We start from the raw sequence: 22,094 nt of genomic DNA on the forward strand, positions 1-22,094 counted from the left end.
AAACAACCGCTTATTACCGTTGCCAATTTAAAATGAAAAAACAACTCCGAAGAGTGATGCTTATTAATAGTGACGGGTTTTAATCTTCTATAAACACTATGCACACACCGATTGATGAAATGCTAGAGGTTATTTTATATTATCTAGCACGTAGTGATGGAAGGCAGATAAATTTTCTGACAATTGACGTCAGTTGACCTGCGGAAAGTTGACCACCGGTTATTTTTTTAAATTCAACTCCGGTTTTCGCGCCAATTTTATTTTACTGAACATAAAATTGACGGTAATTTCGCATCTTTACTGGCAAGTTATAAATTGTATAATATAAAATGAATTGTCGTGTTGGTGAGATGTCTTGTTATTAAAAACAGTAGACTGTAACACTGCGATTATGTGTTTGTAGCACACTGAGCCTGTGATATTGAAATATTTAAAATCTCATCCGCATAAATGTTGTCGCCTTACAATAACTAACCCCTTTTTGTTTGACAGGGATCGCTAAAACTGATAAGGATTCTATGGATCCTTTTTCAGATGATGAATTTTCTTTTCATCGGCCGTGTGACACAAGACTCGGTTCTGTGAATTTTTAAACCAGACTCTGATGGATTATTTATTGTTTCAGACTATATCAGCTATCAACTCTTAATCTTACTCGCGCAAATATCCAACGCAACTCTGCATAAAGGATAAAAACTACCCGGCATTAAATATAATAAGTCATATCTTAATTCCAAGGATATAATCTTCATTTCACGTCCCCGAGTTTTATGACAAATTCAAAGACGTTTTTAAGAATAATTAATCCAAGCTCAATGCCGTAATTTATTCTTTATATTTTCCTTCGCTTTCCATCTTTTTATTCGCGCTTATTATTTTGCCTTATTATGTCATTATAAAAAAACCTCCTCTACTTCTTCTTATTTTTTCTTCTTCAACGCAGCTTTAAACAAAAAATTTACCGTTATATTATATGAATGAACTATAAAAATTGTCATAATAAAAACAAAAGCTGTCTTATCATACATAATCCCTTTTTAAAAAGGTATTTAATTTTATCATCCATAAACTACAGACATTTTAAATTACTAACAATTTGATTTTTTAAAATTTACTATTACTTGCAACTTTTACCAGACTACCATGTAAATATGCGCACACATATTTCTTATGTACGCGAGATCAAGTCAATTACATTATGCATATGACTAGGCATCATCGTGTCAGGCAATACAAGAAGCAAAAAGCAATCGCTCGTCGAGTCTGCTCGTATAGGATACATAGGATGCCATTGCTACATTAACTACCTCTATATCTAGTTGTATACGTAATGTAATAACTAATAATGTATATCTACAGGTGCATAAAACTTAATATACTACAAGAGATATATATATAGTATACTAATACATACAATATATTTTTTCTTCATCTCCGTGTCTTATTATTCCATCACCGAGATTTTAATATATATTTGTCCATACGAGAGCTGAATGCACACCGGAGTTGCTTACACTCTTAAGCTTTCTTCATTATATCATCAACATAATACATATAAATATCATCAGTATCATAATTTTCTTCGGATTATTAAAGTTTTTTAGCGATGAAAAATCAGTAAATACGGAAGCCTTTCATATGCTTTATAATAAATAAATAATTTAGTTGATTTAGGTTATGAGTTGTGATGAAATTGAATTCCCGAGCATGTACTTTAGTGGATGGAGTTTTTCTTTAATTAAAAAATAATTGCTCGGTCTCCCATGGTGGGATTTAAGTTATTGAAAAATGGTCAATAAATTTTTCATACATTACCGCAATTATGGCGCAAAGAAATGTAAGCCACGGCCATCTTTGCGAGGGAGCCAAGGTAACACGATCGAGGGTGATGGGTTTATATGTATATAAGAGATGAAAACCCTATATCGTGTTCCTTATGTTCCACAAATGGCTGCCTGGTGTTGGTTACAACCATCAGCCATCTTTGTGACTTTCTTTGCGTGCTTCCTTTCGTACGGCTTTTCGTTACGGCCTCTTTCTCTCAATATTTATATCAAGGCACTATATATATAGACATATATATTTACTGGATCTACTGTTGCTATTGTATACATCAAAAGTACTATTTTATATGCCAGATATCCCGAAGTAGTAACGAAGGGTGACATCCCTGCATTAGGAAATTCTTTTGTTGAATTTTTTACTAACGATGTAAACACGATTTGATTCCACGGGCTCAGAGCATCAGCTTACGAAATGTCCTATTTGTACATATACTTGCTACTGATTTTTTTGTTACATTTCATTTTTAAAATGCCAATCCAACTCTACATTCTTATGGTATACATACACAACTTTTTTCCGGCATTATATATTCCAGTGCTTTTTCATTATTTTCTTGCCATTGTTACTGCCAGAGACTACTATTTTCAAATCGTTGTCCAGGCATCGTTCCAAGGTCATTAAAAAAACTAATGGTAATATATATGTCTGACATGGCATCGCCATATTTATTGTAGTCACACTATAAACACAAAAACAATTACAAAAATATTATCCTGACATTTATAATAAATAAGTTCAAAATACTTCGGAAATTTTTTTATTTCGTATTTAAAACTCGTAACAACAATAATTATATTTCATGATTCAAAATTGTAATAATTAATTTTTTTTTTTCTGGACGTTTAAAAAAATTACTAAATTCTTTGGACTATCTTGAAATACCAACTAAATATTTGAAAAAATAAAAATATTTGTTTTTTAAAAAATATTCGTTCCACTTTAAACCCCACTATTTCATACTGCCCCGGGTTTCTTATACAGACACAAACATAAAACCGTAGAACAGTAAAATGACTCTATACTTAACAAAAAGTATGATGCACAAAGTATACTTTTCTCAAAATAATATCTCAGTATAGAAATACATCTATGCATACACTTACTTTGTGTAGAATAGTCAAAAGAAGTGAATTGAAAAAAGTCTACAGATATTAAAAAAAAAAAAATGCATCCCTTGAGTAAAGAAGCCTATGAGACCTATGAAATACTTAAAACTTCTCTTTGTCCAACATCCAACTATCGATCAAAACTCGGCAATAATCTTCACTCGCCCAAACAGTGAACCAGACTAAAGAAAACAATAATGAGCCAAAAAAAAAAAAGAAAGAAAAATAGCAAATCAAATAGCAAATATTTTTTTTAGCAGACTTTTGTCCGTCCAGAAAACTCGATGGTGAAAAATAAATATATTGTTTTTTGAATAACGAATTTTGGGCGTATATAAAATGGACAAAAAGCATGTGTTACTGCATAGAGGAGGGAAAGGAGAGGCATTAGTGCATCATATAACATATGAGAAGGTATATATAAGTAGGCAAGAGTGCACCGGCGGTGGGGCCTGTGGGGTGGCAAAATACGGGTATACATATAAGTGAAACAGGATAAAATGAGTGAGAAAGTTTAAGTGCAGAAGAAGGAAGACGCGGAGCGACTTGATGCGGGCCAGCGATTGGTCGACGACACCCTCTCGCGAGCACGTGGGCGTGCATACGTGTTGTGTATGCACGCGCGGTACACACTACACTGCACTAGTATGTAATGACGTGCGCTTTGACACGTTTGCGCGCACGACGCGGCTGCAAGGCGATTTAAGAGAACGAGAGCGAACAAGTAAAGCAAGCAGGCGAAAAAAAAAAAGAAAAAAGAAAAAAAAAATAATAATAATGAAAAGGGAGAAAAGCTCGTGTGCTCGGCAAGCAGCCGGAGGGGTGGAAGTCATTCTGTTCTTCTTTGCCTTTGTTTACCTTGCCCGATCATTAAAATGGCTGCCATATCAGAGATTTCTCATTGGCTGACGGATGCCTACTTTCCACCCCGCACATCATGCTCGTGTACAATCGTCAACGACTTTTCCAACTCCGTTGTTGATGCTGGTTATTTTTTACTGACGCTAGTCGTAATATACGCGTTGTCATCGAAAACATATTTCATATATATAGATGACAATCATCTAAATCTACGTAGTGGCCCACACGTACATATAACATATATATGAATATACTTTATCTAATGACACATCATGACTGAATCACATTTTGTACGAGCATTTTCTACGAGCATACATTTTGTTCCCATGATTATTATTGACTAACATATATGTATGTATATTATCAGACATATTTCTTTCTCATCGTTCTATTTAATAGACTGACGTGTATACAGTTACAAATAGTTATTAATAATTTTATTATTAAAAATAACAGTTACAATCTAATATTATGATTAGTTTTAAAATTACTCGAATATATTTAAGTGATATTAATCACAATAATTCATTTTTCTCCTTTTAAATAGATGCACCGGGTTCGAAGCGAACGTAATACCTGCTCTGAAATTCCGTTTGAAATATTTAAATACGATTATGTTTTAAAACCAAGCCGGTAATTAAATTTTATAAATCCATTTGGGTAAAAAAGAGTAAATTCCATTTAATTTAACGTTAACATATTTAATTTATTTTTTAATTTGCATGTGTATATATAATTTGTACGACACATGTATCCATGTTTACAGGGATATATATTATGTTTGAGTGGTGTACGTGTTTGAACTGCATTCCAAAATCACGATCAAGGCCTGCCTCTCTAACACCCGTCGGTACTCTATTTATACTTTTATTTAACTCTTTGTTTCTCCGGGCTGTTATTTTATTTTTTATTTTTTTACGAATCGCTTGGAGACGGCGGCAACAGCAACAGCAACAGCAGCAGCGGCAACGGCGACGACGAAGAATAAGTAGCCAACGACGACGGTGAGGACCACGGCGACAACAACAACGTGAACACAAGAGAGATCCAATAAGAGTGTCAAGTGAATATAGAGGAGCCTTAGCAGCATCTCCTCTCTCGGGATCTTTCGATGCGGCAAAACCAAGACCGATTGTCTCTCACGGGCAGTAATATACATCGTCGCCTTCTCGTGGGTATCCTAGCACTATCGCTCTCGTCTCTACTCTCTTGGTATGGGAATACGTAAGCCAGAGGTAGACGAATGCGGAAAGGTGGACAGTAGGGCCGGACGAGTTCACGCAAACACGTGTTATACGAATGAGAGGCACCAACAGCCACCATCGGCATCAGCGTTGGCGGCACGGCACCAGAACACACCAGAACACACTACTCTCAATACAATGTTGCTGTTACCGTGTTACCTTTAGCTGGTGCCTTGATTCTCTTATTCTCGTTTCGTGTCGTTTCGTGTCGACTCGTCGCAACTTGGCAGGTAGTCACTCTCGATCGAATGCTTCTGCTGGTTGGATCCAAAGCATCCAACGTAACACACAACCAAATAGACGAGCACTAACGTTTCGTTTCTTTCAAACCAACACATTTTCTGAACCCTCATCATCTTTCTCTTTCTCTTTCTCTATTTCGTTACTTTTTTTATTTTACAACAGCACTCACACACGCATACCCCACATTTAGATGCATTCTTTGTCTTAAAATATTTCGAATCACTGCAGCAAATCGAATTACTAAATTTAATTATCAACATGCATACCAAAGATTTATTTTAGAATTTTTTAGTTTATATTTATATTTAATATAGTGGAGTACGGGTTCATGAATTGGAGCTCGGAGCTCGGAGCCCGGTGATTGGTGTGTCAAGTTTTGAATTTTTTTATGCAGGTGCTACAACAGACGAAAGGGAGCAGTACAGAGAACCGAAATCGAATGGGAATACCACAAAGCTTTGAGAAAAAAATAAAAGAGGAGTATCATCGAAACGAGCGAGCGTATAGGTAAAAACGCATGACGGCTTGTAGCGGCGATGAAAGTGCCGGCTGAACAGTAGACGGACGGCTAGGCCCCGGCACGCCGCCCCAATAGAATAAAAGGCAAAAGGCAAAATAATAGGAGATAGAATCCCAACCCAGAGATCCCAATATTTAAACGACGAAACTACACGGACACCGAAATACGGAATTGCCAGCAAAAATACTGGGTCTCTGGGTATAGGCTGGTATTTTCAGTCGTAAAAATATACGTCTGTATCGGTTGTTTAGCCTCTGGCCTCTTGTAAAACGCACTGAATTCTCCTCTTCCGATTATCCATTAACGACGATTAGAGTTATTGTCTGCAGTCGCTCGTCGCTCTCCCAGATTTAATTTTTAACAACAACCCCAGTAGCTCTACTATGTATTCATCACCATTTCATATTCTGTTTTCTGTATATTTTTCTGACTTTACGTCCTATCCTCTTATTGCGAATGTCTGGCTCTGGGAAAAAAATATATACTGGACTACTCGGCCTCAAAATATTAATTTTTATTATCACACATACACGTCGCCCAGCAGTTGTAGTGGTGCCAGTAGTAGTACTACTTGCAGAAGTAGTATATATTTATATTTATATACATATATATATGGTATTGTGTGTGCTGTGAGAGTCAGACTCGTTATTATTATTTTCCATCAACGGCCAGCGGTGAATAACTGCTATACTGGATTGCGGCCGCGTGAGAAATTATCTCAAATTCTCTCATCGTATTTTTATAGTTATATTTTATTTTCAATACATACTTTTTTTATTCTATATATATAAATATATACATGTGCTTTCTTATTTTCTTCTGCAAGAGAGACCGTAGACTGCATTCGAAAAGTATACAGACCCTCCGGCTATCACTCATAGATAATGAGGATTTTAGTAATTACATATATATATACAGACGAATATATACTATATTTATATAAATTCTTTCCTTATATATTAATTTTAATTTTTCATCAAGCTCTCGGTCAATATTTATTTTGGAGCTGATATTACATTGTCTTTAAAAAAAAAAAAAATAAACACCCGGAACTCACAACCCGGAACAAATATTTCAAATTTATGATTTTGAAATCAGATAAAAAATCCGAGCCCTCTGAAAAACATCTGCAAGGTGGTCTTTTTCCTACTAGAAAGATTGTACATATTTTTAAAATAACTTTCAAGGCGTTCGTAATTGCCGAGGATAATTTTTTTTCACGGCCGTGTCTCATTGTCCGGTCAATGGGTCAGTGGGGACATTTACACACAATTGGATAAATTTCAGTACAAAAAACTCAAGGAACAAGGAAAAAAAAAGAATAAAAATTATTGGGCCATGCGCTAAAGAATTTTCATCATATATATTCAATAGCGCACATTCATATGTATTTAACCTTTACATATATATATGGCAATGATGATATGAAAAATCAAAGAATTATTTCATGGCTACATTCCTTGCGCTCACAAGCCGACAAACGATGTAACGTAAGACCCATCTGGAATAATAGAATGCCATTTGCCATTGTATATATTCACTCTCTCATCCTTCTTATTTCCCTTTCACTTGCACATTTAAATACTCCCATAATTTTATTAATATATTTATATTAATTTTCGCACGTCGTTACATCATTACTCTTTAAAAACCACCAATAAAGAAACCTCCTACAGCCATTAAATATTAAACACAATAAAACAGTTAATAAATAAATATATGCTAAGTATATATAGTGTACTGTAAAAATACTTATATCAAATACTTGATATATCCTGAATAACACGGCTTAGTAATAACATGGTAAAAAATTTTTTCGTCCTTGGAATACGCAAACATATTAATGGATTACTCTTCCTCAATGAAAAATTCTTGGATTCGCATTCTTTACCATCAGTTGAGTATAGACTCCACTCGTATGTTTGTCGAGGTCATTCTGAACCCCATGACCTCGAACCGTGTAAACTCGCTCTTGCTCTCACTCTTTATTTTTTACCCACAGAAAAATGTGTAACGAACAAAGTCACTCACTCGGATCCTCAAGTCTAAAAAAAAATCATAATTTTTAAAAACTAATCTCTTTAAAAATATGTTAATAAAAAAAAACTTAAATGTATATTTATAATAATATAGTATACAAGTATTGACGATAGTCGTAAATTTTTTTCCCCCGGACCGGGATCAGGTATAAATAATAATAATAGACATATATATGCATTGTAGAGATGAATCATTCGAGTCTCGCTGAATGGACTAACTGCGTCTGACTGCAGAGCAAACAAAACTTGTTGAGTATAGGTACAGTCTTGTACAGACGAACAAAAGATTCACCGCACCTGCCGAACATACTACTCTATTTCTGCTCTTAGCCTATACATTTATCTATACACATATATATATATATATATATATATATATATATATATATATATATATATATATATATATATATATATATATATATATATATATATATATATCTGTTAATATATATATGTACATATGTACAGTCGACTAGTCAGTGGATTAAAGACTCTATAATACTAGCATCAAAAAAATATGAAAAAAAAAAGAAGAAATGCCGCAACGGAGCGAGTAAAAAAAATCAAGTTTTTGTCACTTTACTTTTGTGTACTTAGGATTGAAGTCGACGCATATTTGGTTTTATAAGCTTGATGCATTTTTCTAAGGCTAAGGTGTATATATATACTTAGATGAATACTCACTCACTTCCACTCACTTCTCAGAGACCACACAAAAGAGAATCGCGTGAACAAATATTTGTGATGCACTTTCATTTCGTCGCACTAGTAAAGGTTTTACTCTACTTTACATTACCCTGTAGCTATATAGTCATCCAGCTTCAATATTATCAACCTGGACCTCACATATATACATCTAACATTTAACAAAACCCACCTACTGACTTACATCGGGCTAAATATCCCCATTGTTAACAGTAGTGATGTAAGGCAGAGAAATTGTCAGACACTTGACGTCATTGTACATAAAAATGATGGTAATTTCTTATCAGTAGTCAATAGGTGAAATCACTGGACTGGTTGGTATTTTCAGGATCACCAGCATTTAATCTTGTTGGTTGGCAAAGTACAAGGATTTCTTGGTCTCTGAAACCCTTTCCACCTTCCACCTTGCACTCTGGTTCCTTACTCTCTCTTTTTAAGAACCCAGTCTCTTATTTATCTGTTGGTATGTATATATCCAGCATCCAGTGTTGGTTCATTCTTCACGACGACCCGGGCCAACAACACACAAGTATAAGTACGAGATGTATATCGAACGGATCGAAGGTCAGCAATCGAGTATCTATACTACCGAGCTGCCCGAGTTTGTTTGAGAAAGATTTAAAGATGTTGGTACCGGTACTGGTTTATACTGAAAGCGTGACTCGATTTTATTATTAAAACCCTGACAACCGCCCGTAATGATCCTATACAATAGTAGTCGCTATAATCCTTTAGTCATTCAACATTTTTCTATCACTACGTCATTTACTTTAACCTCCACCCATACTTATTTACTTTATTTTATGATAATTAACTCTAGTCGTAACAACTCGATCAAATTCCTGTTACAAAAGCGCAATAAAAAAAAGTATGTCATTTAATGTCTTGTAGTCTTAACCCAGTTGCAACTCTTATCAGCTGTCACATGTGTGTGCCTAGTATACTATAGGCGAGTGCAGTAGTATCTCAGTTAAGAGTATACAGTTTTAAGTAGAGTCCAAGTAAAAGAGTATGGTACTTTATATAAAGGGACAAAGAAAATAAACCGGCGGCGGCGCCCAAGTTCGATAGGTCCCAACGTTGTATGTTAGGCGAACTAATGACCAACATGACTGCGCCCGTGGGTTGATACCGGTTCTGCGACCAAGACCACGAGACACTGGACCAGGACCAATGGACGACGATTCAACTCCAGTTCTTCCTAAAAAAACTTTTTGAAATAAATAAAAAAAAATCGATCTCACGTCGGGCTTATGTATATGTATATAAATATATATATATAGGGAAATTTAAAAATTTATGGTCAGAGTTTTGTAAATTAATACAATAGTTAAGTTGTCGGAGTAAAAAATGAATATTCATATAATCGTTTACTGATGGATGAAACGTTGATCGTATAATCGACATTGCAAGCAACGCAGCAAGCTAATTGACTGCTAGCTGTTGGGTAAAAGTTTAAAACGCGAGTGGTAAAGTATAAGAAAAAGAGTTAGAGAGTGGAGAGTGGAGAGCAGAGAGCATAGAATGGAGTAGACTAGAGAGTAAGAGTAAAGAGTCAAAGAGTGGGGTCGCCGATGGAGTAGGAGCTCAATCCGCGAGAACCACCAGAGCACCAGAGTAAGAGAAGCTCAACCCAACACAAGAGAACAGTGCAACGTTTTCCCCTCTTTTGTGCTCGGGTTTTTTCGTCTCAGTTCGCGCTCACTCGGATACGTCCTGAGGACAGAACACTGAACGCTCCTCGACAATTGGCTTTGCCAGCAGACGCGTACGCGACTCCGCACGGGTAATAACTCCGCGTATTATTTCTACGACCTTATACACATACATAAATATATATAGATATATATTTATATATCTTATACCTTGTAATAAATTGAACGTCAAGTTTCATTAAACTTTATTGCTCGTACAATTGCACCGTGCGTTAATTTCAAAACAAGTTTTGTTTTTCCCGCTCATATTTGAATTTTAAAAACTTGTGGATAAATTTAAAAAGGGTGCGCTGTATATGACAGTAGTATTGTACAAACAATAAATAGTAATAAAGTAATAAAATATATGATATTAATCGAAGAATAAGAGTGTTGGCGATTAGTTGTGTAGGTGCTTAAGGTGAGTGAGGTGCTAGGAAACGCGTGTGAACGGAAGTTGAGAAACGAAAAATAAAAAATATAAAAGTTAAAGTGGGGGAGTGAAGGGCGCGTCGTGTTTCTTGGATAGTGTGAATAGCTGGTTGAGGTGCCCAGTTTTAAACGCGAATAATATTATAAAAGGGAGTATAAAAGGATTAAAATAAGTATAAGTAAAACAACAACCAGAGAATAGAGTGCAAAATCATGCCAACTGATCTTGGATACTAGTTTAAAAGTGTATGTGATTGTTTCTCACGGATTTAACGCGTGTTTCTCTCTTTATCTACTTTTATTTTATTGCCATCGCTATCACTACAACTGTAACTATTTGCATTATCACTATTATTGTTATTGTTGTAGCGAATCTTATCTGTGTAATTGTATAAACAGACACGAGAAATGTTAACCACTACATACTTCCGGCATGTGGAATCTCGATGACAAGTAAACGCAACAAACTCACAATAATTACGGCAACAAGACCACCAATGAAAAATTTAAAAAGGACACCCAGTGACTGTCTGAGCCCACGGTGGCTACAAAAATTTAGGATCACCCGAGTCTCCAGTTTTTAATAAGTTACGTACCTGAGTAACTACAGGGAGTTTTTCTTTTTAATTAACGTATGCATGTAATTATTTATCACGATTAAGTGATTGCTGATGTTGGAACTGTACTGAGGAAGTGCAATAAAATCCTAGGTGATAAGTGTAATTTATTAAGTGGATATAGAAATATATATTTATATTTATATTTATAAATAGATGTGGGAATTTGGTTGTGGTGAGAAGTGCAAGGTGGTTGTTATAGTTAATGGTGATAGCAGTGACACGAGAGGTGTGCGTGATTTATAAACGTCGCACACTCGATTCTTATGATCCCTCGTCGTCCTCGTCGTCGTCATCATCATCGTAGTCTTTGTTACGATGGTTTCTCCTCCATCCTTCGTCACTCTGGTTTTACTCGTATGCCTTCAGACAGTTTTACTCTCCACTGTCAGCAATTGCGCTAAAACCAGCAACATGTATTGGAATACCACTAACTCAATGTAAGTTTACGTTTGGTTTTTTTTTTTTTAACGTATGCGAGCTTGAAATGATAGAGAACTGAAATCGATGGATGTGCAGCTGGAATTTTGTAATGATACTGAAGTTAGCCGTCTAATAATTTTTTGAATTTTTTTTTTATGATAGATTATATAAAAAAAAAAAAAAATGAAAAAATTGCACCTGTAGTTTTTAAAATTTTCTACATGTGCATATTTTTAGTTTTTTTATAATTTATTTGTTGAAAAAAAAAATCCGAAAATTACTAAATTGAGGATCATAATTTTTTAGTTCTTGCAGGTTTTTTTTTGTGGAGGAGAGATTAAATTTTTAGTTAAAATAAATTGCAGAAAAAATATTTTTTTTTGTGGATTTTAGAAAATTTAATCTACTGGGCTTTTTTCTAACAATCTACTTAATTTTTTTTATTATAAATTAGAGACATTGAGTGACATAAGCGTTAAATTATGAGCAAACTAAAAATATCTGTCAAAAAAAATTAATTACACGCATAATTTTTTAATTTAACGTCTATCGTTAATAAATGAGCTGTCAATTATTTTCGGTGAATATTCAGAAGCTGAGGCCTACCAAAATACTTTGTCACTTTTTTTTTTGTCATGAATTATTTAACTCGAGCTGATGAAAAAAAAAAATTGCAAAATTAGTTTTTAAACTTATCAAAAAATAAATCAAACAATTAATGGGAAATGAGAAGAAAAATTTTATCAAAATTGCTCCATTTACTTGACAGTAAAATAATTTACTCACAGGCAATTATCATATATTTTATTGTCAATAAAAAAAAAATCGCGATTGAATTCCTTGTAATAAATTTCATTATTTTATTATCTCATTGATAATAAATATTATTGATAACTCACAAAGGTATCACGTATCATAAATAAAGATATAAACGTATATTATATATTGTTTTAATATATATATATATATAGAGATAAAGTAATGAGAATCGCGGTGACTTTAACGCTAGGAAAAAGAGCGCGTCAGGTATCTATACGTTATATTAAAATACATTTTTATCATCAAATCTCTACGGACTTTTATGTTAAATAGTTAAACATCTAAATATATGTATATTAGATATATTATACATATATTTATATACGAATGGTCTCTGTTAAGAAATAAGTGTAGTAGTCAAACAATTATTATTTTGATTAGTTTTATAAAAGTAAAAGCTTCAAGTACTTTTTGATGGCTTAATATTTTCTTATCTATCTCTTGTATGTCTAATGTTATGAATGTATTTTTGTGTGGTCCTCTTAGACTTATCTATTCGCCCACAATCTAATACCGGAAGCACAAACGTAACGGGAGTACATGTATCTATCATATATATATTTATTTATATGGTACAGACTCGCACTCTTGAACCAAATACTCGTTCCATAGATCACAGCTATCATATATTTGATCTTTGTTAAATATTTAGTAACAAAAAATAACTATCGATATTTTCTAATTCAATTTTTAGTTACGTCAACGTGACATACGGGTTTTCTCTATATAATTTAAGTAGAAAGTCGCTTTAACCTTTTTTATACTTGCTCCATTATGTTTGACACGATAATAATATACTTTAATTTTATAATTTGTGTTTAAACGTGTTGTTATTTGTATTACATGAACCCTGTTAGTTTACTTGTGTACTTTTTTTTCGACAGTCACGCTTTAAATTGGTGACAACTTTTAATATCATTAATTTTCATACCCAATATAATTATTATCAAATAATCAGTCTCCGGTAAAACGAAAGGCTTTGGCTTGATAAAAAAATTTTAAAAAACTTATAAAGCGAATTTCATATTTTCTGATTCAGCTCAAGTTTTATCTAAACTGTTCGTTTTTTTAATAACTTTTAAGAGTTCATACAGCCGGAGAGCTTTTACATGCTTCAAAACCATGAACTTAAAACAAATAGGTCAAGTCGTTAAAATGTTTTTTTTTTTTTTTTCCTTTTTTTTTGTTCATATTTCCTCCATTACTTAGGAACCAATTGAGACTACGGTTATACGTCTTTAAAATTTTAAATAAAAAACTAAATAGTAATTTTAAAAAAATTTATATTCGTCTGGATCTCCCCTAAAAAAAAAATAATCATTGAATAAATAATTTATAAAGGTTCATTGTACTCCACCCTTCTCGCCTAAAAAAATCCGTATAATCATTTCTCTTTTCATCGTCACAGTTTAATTCATTTTCATTATTATTATTATTTTTTTTTTACTTATCATCTTTAATAAATTACACATAGCAAGTTATTAAGCTGGTCCTCTCTACTCGTAAACTCATCTCCTGTCAAAAGATCTCTCACCCAAGAAATAAATTTTTTCTAATCTAATATTCTCCATATAACTTTACTAGGTTCTAAATAAATTATCCTAATGGACGACGTGTTCACGTTGTTTCTGATACGCATTCGTACCGTTACCCATGAATATATATGTATATACATATATATGTGTGTACATATCTCTGTTCCTGCCTATACATAAGTAGTGCCAGTGTATAAACGCAAATGTTTCGTTGCGAGATGGTTTTTTCTTACGAATTTGGACGTGCACCATATCTCATAAAAGAGGTAAGCCCCTGCGGGCCCAATGGAATACAGTCGCATATCACTCGAGCCGAACATTAACCGCTTCCTTGTTCATTCTGTTGGTCAGCCAGATCGCGGAGTCCAATCGACGAAACAAGCCCCACGTCTCTTATGCTCTCGGCACCCAACACACTCTTGGTTGCATCCTCTCTCGACTACATCATGTTACACCTCGGCCAGACATTTTTCACCGGTTCTTTTAAACCTGCTCTGAAACAGTTGTTATTTATCACAAGATCCATCATCACTATAGCTGCATTTCTTCCGGGTCTGATCATATGTATGCTCGTTTTAAAAAAAAACTTTAATTTTTTTAAAACCATTATATACCAACACCCTTTAATTTTTAGTATATTAAATTAATCATTTTTTTAAATTTATCCTCATCATCGTCCTCATCTTCGACCGCATCCTCGTTCTCCTCAATATATTTTACAATCCACATTATCATCCGATCCAATCATTTAAATATTTTTATATTTATTTTAATTATTTATAAACATCTTTATTGATGCCCGGGTTGATCGATAGTTACTTTGATTTATTATTCTTAATATTGTGTAATTTTTCAAAAGCCGCTCGAGATTTCTTCTTGTTCGTTTTATTCTTTTTTTGGTCCATTTGTAAGTAATGTAAGTTGCTGCGCGTGATGATTGCTGTCACGGGTGAACTAGCGAGTATAGAAGACTGACCAAGAATATAATAGTAAAAGGTGCTGCTTATACACATATATATGTATGAGAGCTTTCAATTATATGATATTTTGCTTGTAAGAAAATGGACTAGGAAAAAGAGAGGACAGATGTCGGTAGTAAATGCTGCGCGCGTTTGTGCTCTTATAGAAAAAAAAAAAAAAAAAAAAAAAAAGAAACAGCTGCTCGTCACATACCCTTACTAATACATGCATATATATATATAAATATATATAATAGTAATGTATGCCTGAGTTATGTTATGATTCTATACGCCAACGCTGATGATCCCGACAATGTAAACCGTGTCATATATATTTTTTTTCTATTATTATTTAATAGCATGTTTTTAGCAACCCATTAGTTGCTATTATAAATATACCTTTTTTATCATACATTAAAACAATAAACAATTTTTTTTTCAAATTTATTTCGAGACGATGGATTTAAATTTAAGGTTCTGGGAACCGATAACTTTGTTTTGGTTAAAAAATTTTGTAAAATATATTTTACAAGTTTTAAAACACAAATATTTAAGTTTAATGGAGGTTACATGACCTTGTACTTATCGTGTTTTATTATTTCCTAGGCTTTCTATTCTCCCTTTCAATGTCTATTTTTTATTTTCTTGTTTTTTATTTTTTTTTTACTTCTATCCCTGTCTATTTCATGACGCATATCCTTCTCGAATTCCCAATCTATCGAAACATGGCGTCATTTGTAAACCGAGGTTACATTAGACATTTGACTCGAGTTCATTCGACTGCGAACTTCAATTCTCACACAACTTGCAAATTTCCGTTAACGCTTTACAGCTGGTTTTTTTTTTATCATTTTATTCAATACACATGAAAAAATATTTTTATAAATTCCATATATATGTATACAGAAAAAAATGATTTCTAGTCTTACAGAAAATATTTCTTGCGGCAAGAAATGATATTTTTCATATTTATATATAATAAAATAAATTACAAGGAGTTTGGATGCAAGTAAAAATTAGTATGCTATTTTATTTATAATTCTTAGAGTTCGGCTACCTGGGAACTTACACCTATATAATCAGTCGAGTCATTTTTTGTAGTATTTCTCGAGACGAGAAACATTCTTTTGAAGTGTTGGTGTAGGGTGTGTGCGACATAGCCAACAGAATATAAGGAAACGTTAATACATATCGGAGTGGATGAAGAATGAGGGAGATAAAAGAGGATGAAATAAAAAGTAAAGTAAAATAAAATAAAATAAAATAAAATAAAAATGTAAGAAAAGAAACGATAACTACAAAAGCGGGTGTAGTTAACAGTGTTGTAGTAGTATTAATAATAGTAGATGTAGTAGTACTAGTATCATTCAAACGTCTACAAGTCTACATCCTTCCGAGCATCGTGATCGTGTCTACCTACAGCTCTCTTCCAGGTATACGGGTCTGTATACCTGAATCTCTTGTTGAGTAGACTGGAGGCTGGAGAGCTGATGCTGGAGCTGGAGATGAAGCTGGAGCTGGAGCTGCACAGCGGGATAAAGTATAGCGGAATTTTTAGTCCGCTCCACTCTCAAACTCCCATCCATCGTCTCTCCTCGTCTCTCCTCTTCTAAACTACTCTACTATGGTCTACTCGCGCACTGTTACTTCCATTTGTACACGAGACACTCCCGACAAACGTGAATTTATGCCAAGTTTCAAAATTCTTTTACACTTTTTATTCTTTTTTCTTTTTTATTTTATTCACCCTCGCGTAAGTAGACGCGTAAATTCCTGACTGATGTGTAAACTCTACCGCCACAATAAAAATTACACGGCTTAAATCGTTTGTTATCCACTTACACTTACTTTATTGTAATTACTCATAAGTATATAAATATATATGTGATATACATCATATATTACCTCAAAAAATAATTACATAAATACATACATAATTTTTCGTGTCATAAAACTCGGAATAAATTTAAAAAAAACACCACACGCTTGTTTTAATTTCATTTTTTTTAGCCACGTGTTCGTAAAGTTTATAAACTTTTAAGTTTTAAATTTACAAAAACTTGGTTGGTGTAAGTGGGAATAAATAGCACGAGTGTTTTAAATAATAAAAGTGTATTTATGTTTATATATATATATTTTAAAAATCAATTGTATGGTATTTATTTTCCGATGTGAAATATGAGCAAGTAAAAGAGTATTAAAGCGTACAATGGGACGATAACTCGAGAAAAAAAAAGATATGGGAAAAAATAAAAGTGGAGGTAGAAGTAGAGATAGAGATGGAGATGAAGATGAAAAGACAGACAGAGATTTGTGTTATGTGTTATGATGTAGGTTCTGTTCAATGCCGGATTCCCTGATGAGAAAGGATCAAGGTCCATAGACTACACCATGTGACGTATTAGTGCTATACAGGAAAACAACTATACAAAACAATCGGTTAAATGTTATTGTAGGTACTGAAGGTTGCTCAAAAGAAAATACAATCTATGTTTTATGTCTGTCAGAAACTTTGTACTGAGAATTTATATTTCTACCCAAATCTTATTATGTTTAAAATATTATTTTATGCTTTTAGAGAATTAACTTTTGTAGCAGCACAAGTTAAATATATTTATTCAAAGTGTTTTCACAAAAAATTAATTATTTATACGTTTTATTTGTTTTTTAAGAGCATTTAAAGAGTTTTCATGGATGATTAAGTTTTAAAAATCTTTTTCAGTGATTTGATGAAAAATTCATCGATTTTATTTCTGCTCATTCGAGAATTGATTTTATTGATTGAGGAAAATAAATTAATTTTCCAGGATAAATTTAAGTTCATTAAAAGCAAAGGTTAATTTTTTAATTTTGGTCTCTATTAATTGAAAATCGATTTCCAGATTTTTAAAATTGAATTAATTATGAGTGTGAATGTAGCGGACATTAGACAAATTTTAAATTATAAATAATTTAAAAAATAATATTTATAAAAAAATGCACTTATTAATTTCAAATTTTTTTACATGCCCATTTTTTAAAAATTTTATTTTATTAATTTTTTACAATTTTAAATTTGTCTGTTATCTGCTACATTCACACTCATTAATTAATTACGGAAAATACCTGATAAGTCTAATAAGAACAACTATTAAAAATGAAATCAATGAACTGGGTCATCCTATTAATTAAAAAGTCGAAAATTTTAATTTAAAAAAATCTTAAAATAAATTTTATTGAGTAAATTATTTATGACAGAAATGCAGTCAAGTGGTGAGTGGATAAAAAAAATATGAGGAGAGACAATGTGCTTGAATTCTGTACTCCATAATTGGTACATTACAAATATAACTTTTCAACAATTATTTTTTTAGCAAAGTCATGAGAGCAAAACGGTTGTCGCGTGTTACCACACGATCTTGCGATGAATAAAACCATATATATATATATATATATATATATAAATACAGCATACACATTGATAACTATGATACGAACGTGCACACGCGGCGGCACATGAGTGTGTCTTGGTCGTGTTCTTGTGTTCAATGCTGGTTGCTTGTTACTCCTCCCTTTTCACGCGGGCTCTTTGACGCCAACTCTATGTCGGCTTTGATATTCCTGCCAGAATATATCCTCGTTGGCCGTCGCCACGCTCAGTCTAGCACACACCGCGTATCCCTCTCATTCTCCCGGCAGAATCCACTACTCCCAATCTCCACTTTATCTTATTTTATTTAGCGTTATTATATTTTTTACTTTATTCCTCTTCCTTTATTCTTACATATATATACATACGTGCACACATTAATCCCATACTTTCTACTGATGTATAAATTATGCATCTTCATCTTAATTACTCTTTCATTTTTTGTCATCTATTTTAAGTCGGCACATTTTTTAAATTTATCACCATTGCCGCTGTACGGTAAATGTTTAAACCGCAAACTCTAATCGTTAAATTTCCTCAGATAAATTACTTTTTTTTTTTTTATATGTAATTAGTTTTTTTTTAATAAAATCTTTGTATTTTGTCGGTTCTATCGTATGTACAACGCCCACTTTTTCGATATTTCAATTTGCCCAATTCATCAGACTGTGTCTGGACAGTAAATTGGAGCATATATCTATCGTTAGTCCAATTACCATGGACTTGATATGTATATCTATCATCAAAGTAGGTGTCACATATATACATATATGTATACGAGTGAAAATTGCAATGACAAAGGTCCATTTAGTTATTCAAATATTAGCGGACAAAAAATAAATTTATTCTCTGGTATAAAAATAATAATGATGATAATAATAATGGTAGTAAAAAAAAAATGAAAAAAACGCGAAGAATATTTTGATTTGACTGAGAATAAAAACGGTATAATGTAAAATAAAAAATACAAGAAAATAATGGAAAGAGAAAATAAAATAATATAAAAAGAAGATAAAATAAAACTGATGGTAGATGGCGGATTGAGCCGGTGGTTCACGCCGTGAAACAAAGAACACAAGAGTAAGAGTCCCTGTATACAGTATATGCCACCTTTGACGACACGTACATACACGATACACCCAAATCTAAATCAACGTACTCAGTGCACTTGCGTATCACATACGGAGTAAAATTAAAAAAAAAAGAAAAAAAAAATTAGACATACTTTTAATAAACATAAATATATATGCAAATAAAACTAAATCAAAAATTAGTAAATAAATAAAATGATAAATAAAAAAAAAATTTTTTTTTTGCTTAGAGATTGTACTCGCGCGCGAGTCGAAAGCCAACCGATACAGCTTAAGCCCGAAAACGGATATTATCGCCAAACGTTAATTTGCTCCAGGCCGTCCTACCATCCAATTTTCGAGTTCTTACACGCCCACTTACGAGATCGTCCGTTAATACTACGAAATGTCGAAACGCGTTTCTCGCTTGCGATGTACGCCTTTCGATTCCACTCAACTCTCCACCACCCCATGTCTCTCTCTTTCTGTATATATGTATATGTGTATATGTATATGTTTTGTATAGTAATACAGTTGAAGTCGAGTGTAGAAAAGATATAGCCGCAGAGGATAGACGTTAAAAAAAAGGAACAAAAAATAATAAAGAACGAGTGAGTTTTAGAGAGAGAAGGAGAAAATTTGTTGCTGTTGGTGCTGCTGATGAGTAGAAAACATGTGTATACATATATGTACTTATATATAGATATATATGTACTAAATAGTTATAGCCGAGTCAAGTACACGAGTATGAGTACAGCGACGACGATCCGCGGTGTAAATATATATTGACGCGGTGGTACATAAGCAAAGCAGTCGTATACATTACATGCATATCTGAATCAGAGGAGCATATAATACATATATATATGTAGTCATACATGTAGATGGAGTTCGCGGGCCTTGAGTTTGAGGGCGCTTAGCGATAGCGCACTAGTTATTTTTCTTTTTCCTCGGACGAGGGCCTGTGCGGGTGCACTCTTTACCTGCGTCCACACTATAATATATGCGATGCGATGGAGAAGAGGATATATAGATATGTGTGTGTTGAGGCAAAGGGAAGAGCTCTGAAACTGCTGAGGCACATCGTGGAACCAGCAGGAGGGGCACAGGAGAACCGGTTGCGTGCGCGGACTTGTCCTCTATCCGCCGGATAGCCTCTTCCATCGACGCCTTCTTTCGCAGCTTTCCTTCTCATTTTTAAATTCATTATTGTTATTATACATTTAATCTGTATCAATAGATCTGACTTTATAGCGCTAATTTATTGCCGAATATCATTAACGATTTATATGTTTTAAACACGAATTTATTTAAACTTTTTCTGTATTAATTTTTTTTATTTTTATTTTTATTTTCCACAGATTTCGTATAGACAACACGGACCATATTATTGATGTAAATAAAAATAATGCAGCGTTTGAGTATGACCAGGTGAATATTATATGTCCCGTTTACGGACCTGGAACTTACGACGATGAAGCTGAGAAATACATTATTTATAATGTAAGTCCATATACTTGAGAATGCTTTTTAAAGTTTAAAAGCTTTAAAGTTGTTTATTTATTTATTTAACTTATAATATTTAAAAACTCGATTTTGATTCCAGGTGTCCAAAGAAGAGTACGAAACTTGTAGAATAACAAACCCGAGTCCGCGAGTGATAGCGGTTTGCGACAAACCCACAAAAACAATGTACTTTACCATAACATTCAGGCCATTTACACCGCAGCCCGGTGGATTGGAATTTCTTCCTGGTCATGATTACTACTTTATCAGTACATCGTCAAAGGACGATCTCCACAGGCGCATTGGTGGCCGGTGCTCCACTCACAACATGAAGGTGGTGTTCAAAGTCTGCTGTGCCAACGACGGATCATCAGCGACGTCCCGCAACAACCGTAAGTACTTAGACACCTAAATAGATATGTGAATATTATTTTTAAATGATAAGAATGATATTAACATATTTATAATAAACGGTGATTAGTGTCAGTTACCGGAAGCAGTAGCGGTAGCAGTACTGTATCTAGCAGCTCAACAAGCGGTGGAATTTTAGGAGTTAACAACAACAACAACAACAACGGTGGTGTCGGTATGCCACCATCGCCACCCCCAAGCGTCTTCAAGGGCGGAGATCGATTCTACCCAGGAGGCAACATCTATCATCATCAACAGGGAACAGCCGCGGCGGCGCCCACTCTACCTCACGTACCCCCTCCAGCAATCTACCCGTCACATCCCCATCAGCCGCAGCCGCCGATTCACAATGGACCGCCATCCCTAGCGTCACCGCCCAAGACCTCCATCACCCAGAAGAAGAAAAACAGTACGTAGATTTATATTTATATATCTATACTACACTCTCAGCAAAACCCTAAGAAAAAGAGAAAGAGAAAGAGAGTGAGTGAGTGAGAGAATCCAGTCATTCTTAAATACCGCACCTGCCCGCTTGCGGCATTATCCTTCCCCTACTCTCTTTATTTATTTCCTCCTACTCTTCTTTCTCTTCGCAACCTTATAAAAGCATTTTCGTTTTTTATTATTATCATTATTATTATTATTATTTTTTT

The 22,094-nt window shown here is 33.6% G+C and overlaps 1 protein-coding gene across 4 annotated transcripts in view; it reads left to right on the forward strand.

Annotated features, from left to right (window-relative positions):
• Nucleotides 1-22,094, forward strand: part of LOC103576205 (ephrin-B2) — a 178,023-nt gene that overhangs the window by 151,710 nt on the left and 4,219 nt on the right. For 2 of the 4 annotated variants that reach the window (XM_008556333.2, XM_008556334.2), the window contains 3 exons: nt 20,886-21,027; nt 21,131-21,422; nt 21,512-21,850. In XM_008556333.2, coding sequence (XP_008554555.1) covers nt 20,886-21,027; nt 21,131-21,422; nt 21,512-21,850 — 773 coding nt within the window. Of the gene's footprint in view, nt 1-10,224; nt 11,750-20,885; nt 21,028-21,130; nt 21,423-21,511; nt 21,851-22,094 lie in introns of those variants that run through there. The other 2 variants (XM_008556335.3, XM_008556332.3) reach the window with 2 other exon arrangements.

The sequence above is a fragment of the Microplitis demolitor genome, chromosome 3 (assembly GCF_026212275.2).
Source record: "Microplitis demolitor isolate Queensland-Clemson2020A chromosome 3, iyMicDemo2.1a, whole genome shotgun sequence".
Taxonomy (NCBI): domain Eukaryota; kingdom Metazoa; phylum Arthropoda; class Insecta; order Hymenoptera; family Braconidae; genus Microplitis; species Microplitis demolitor.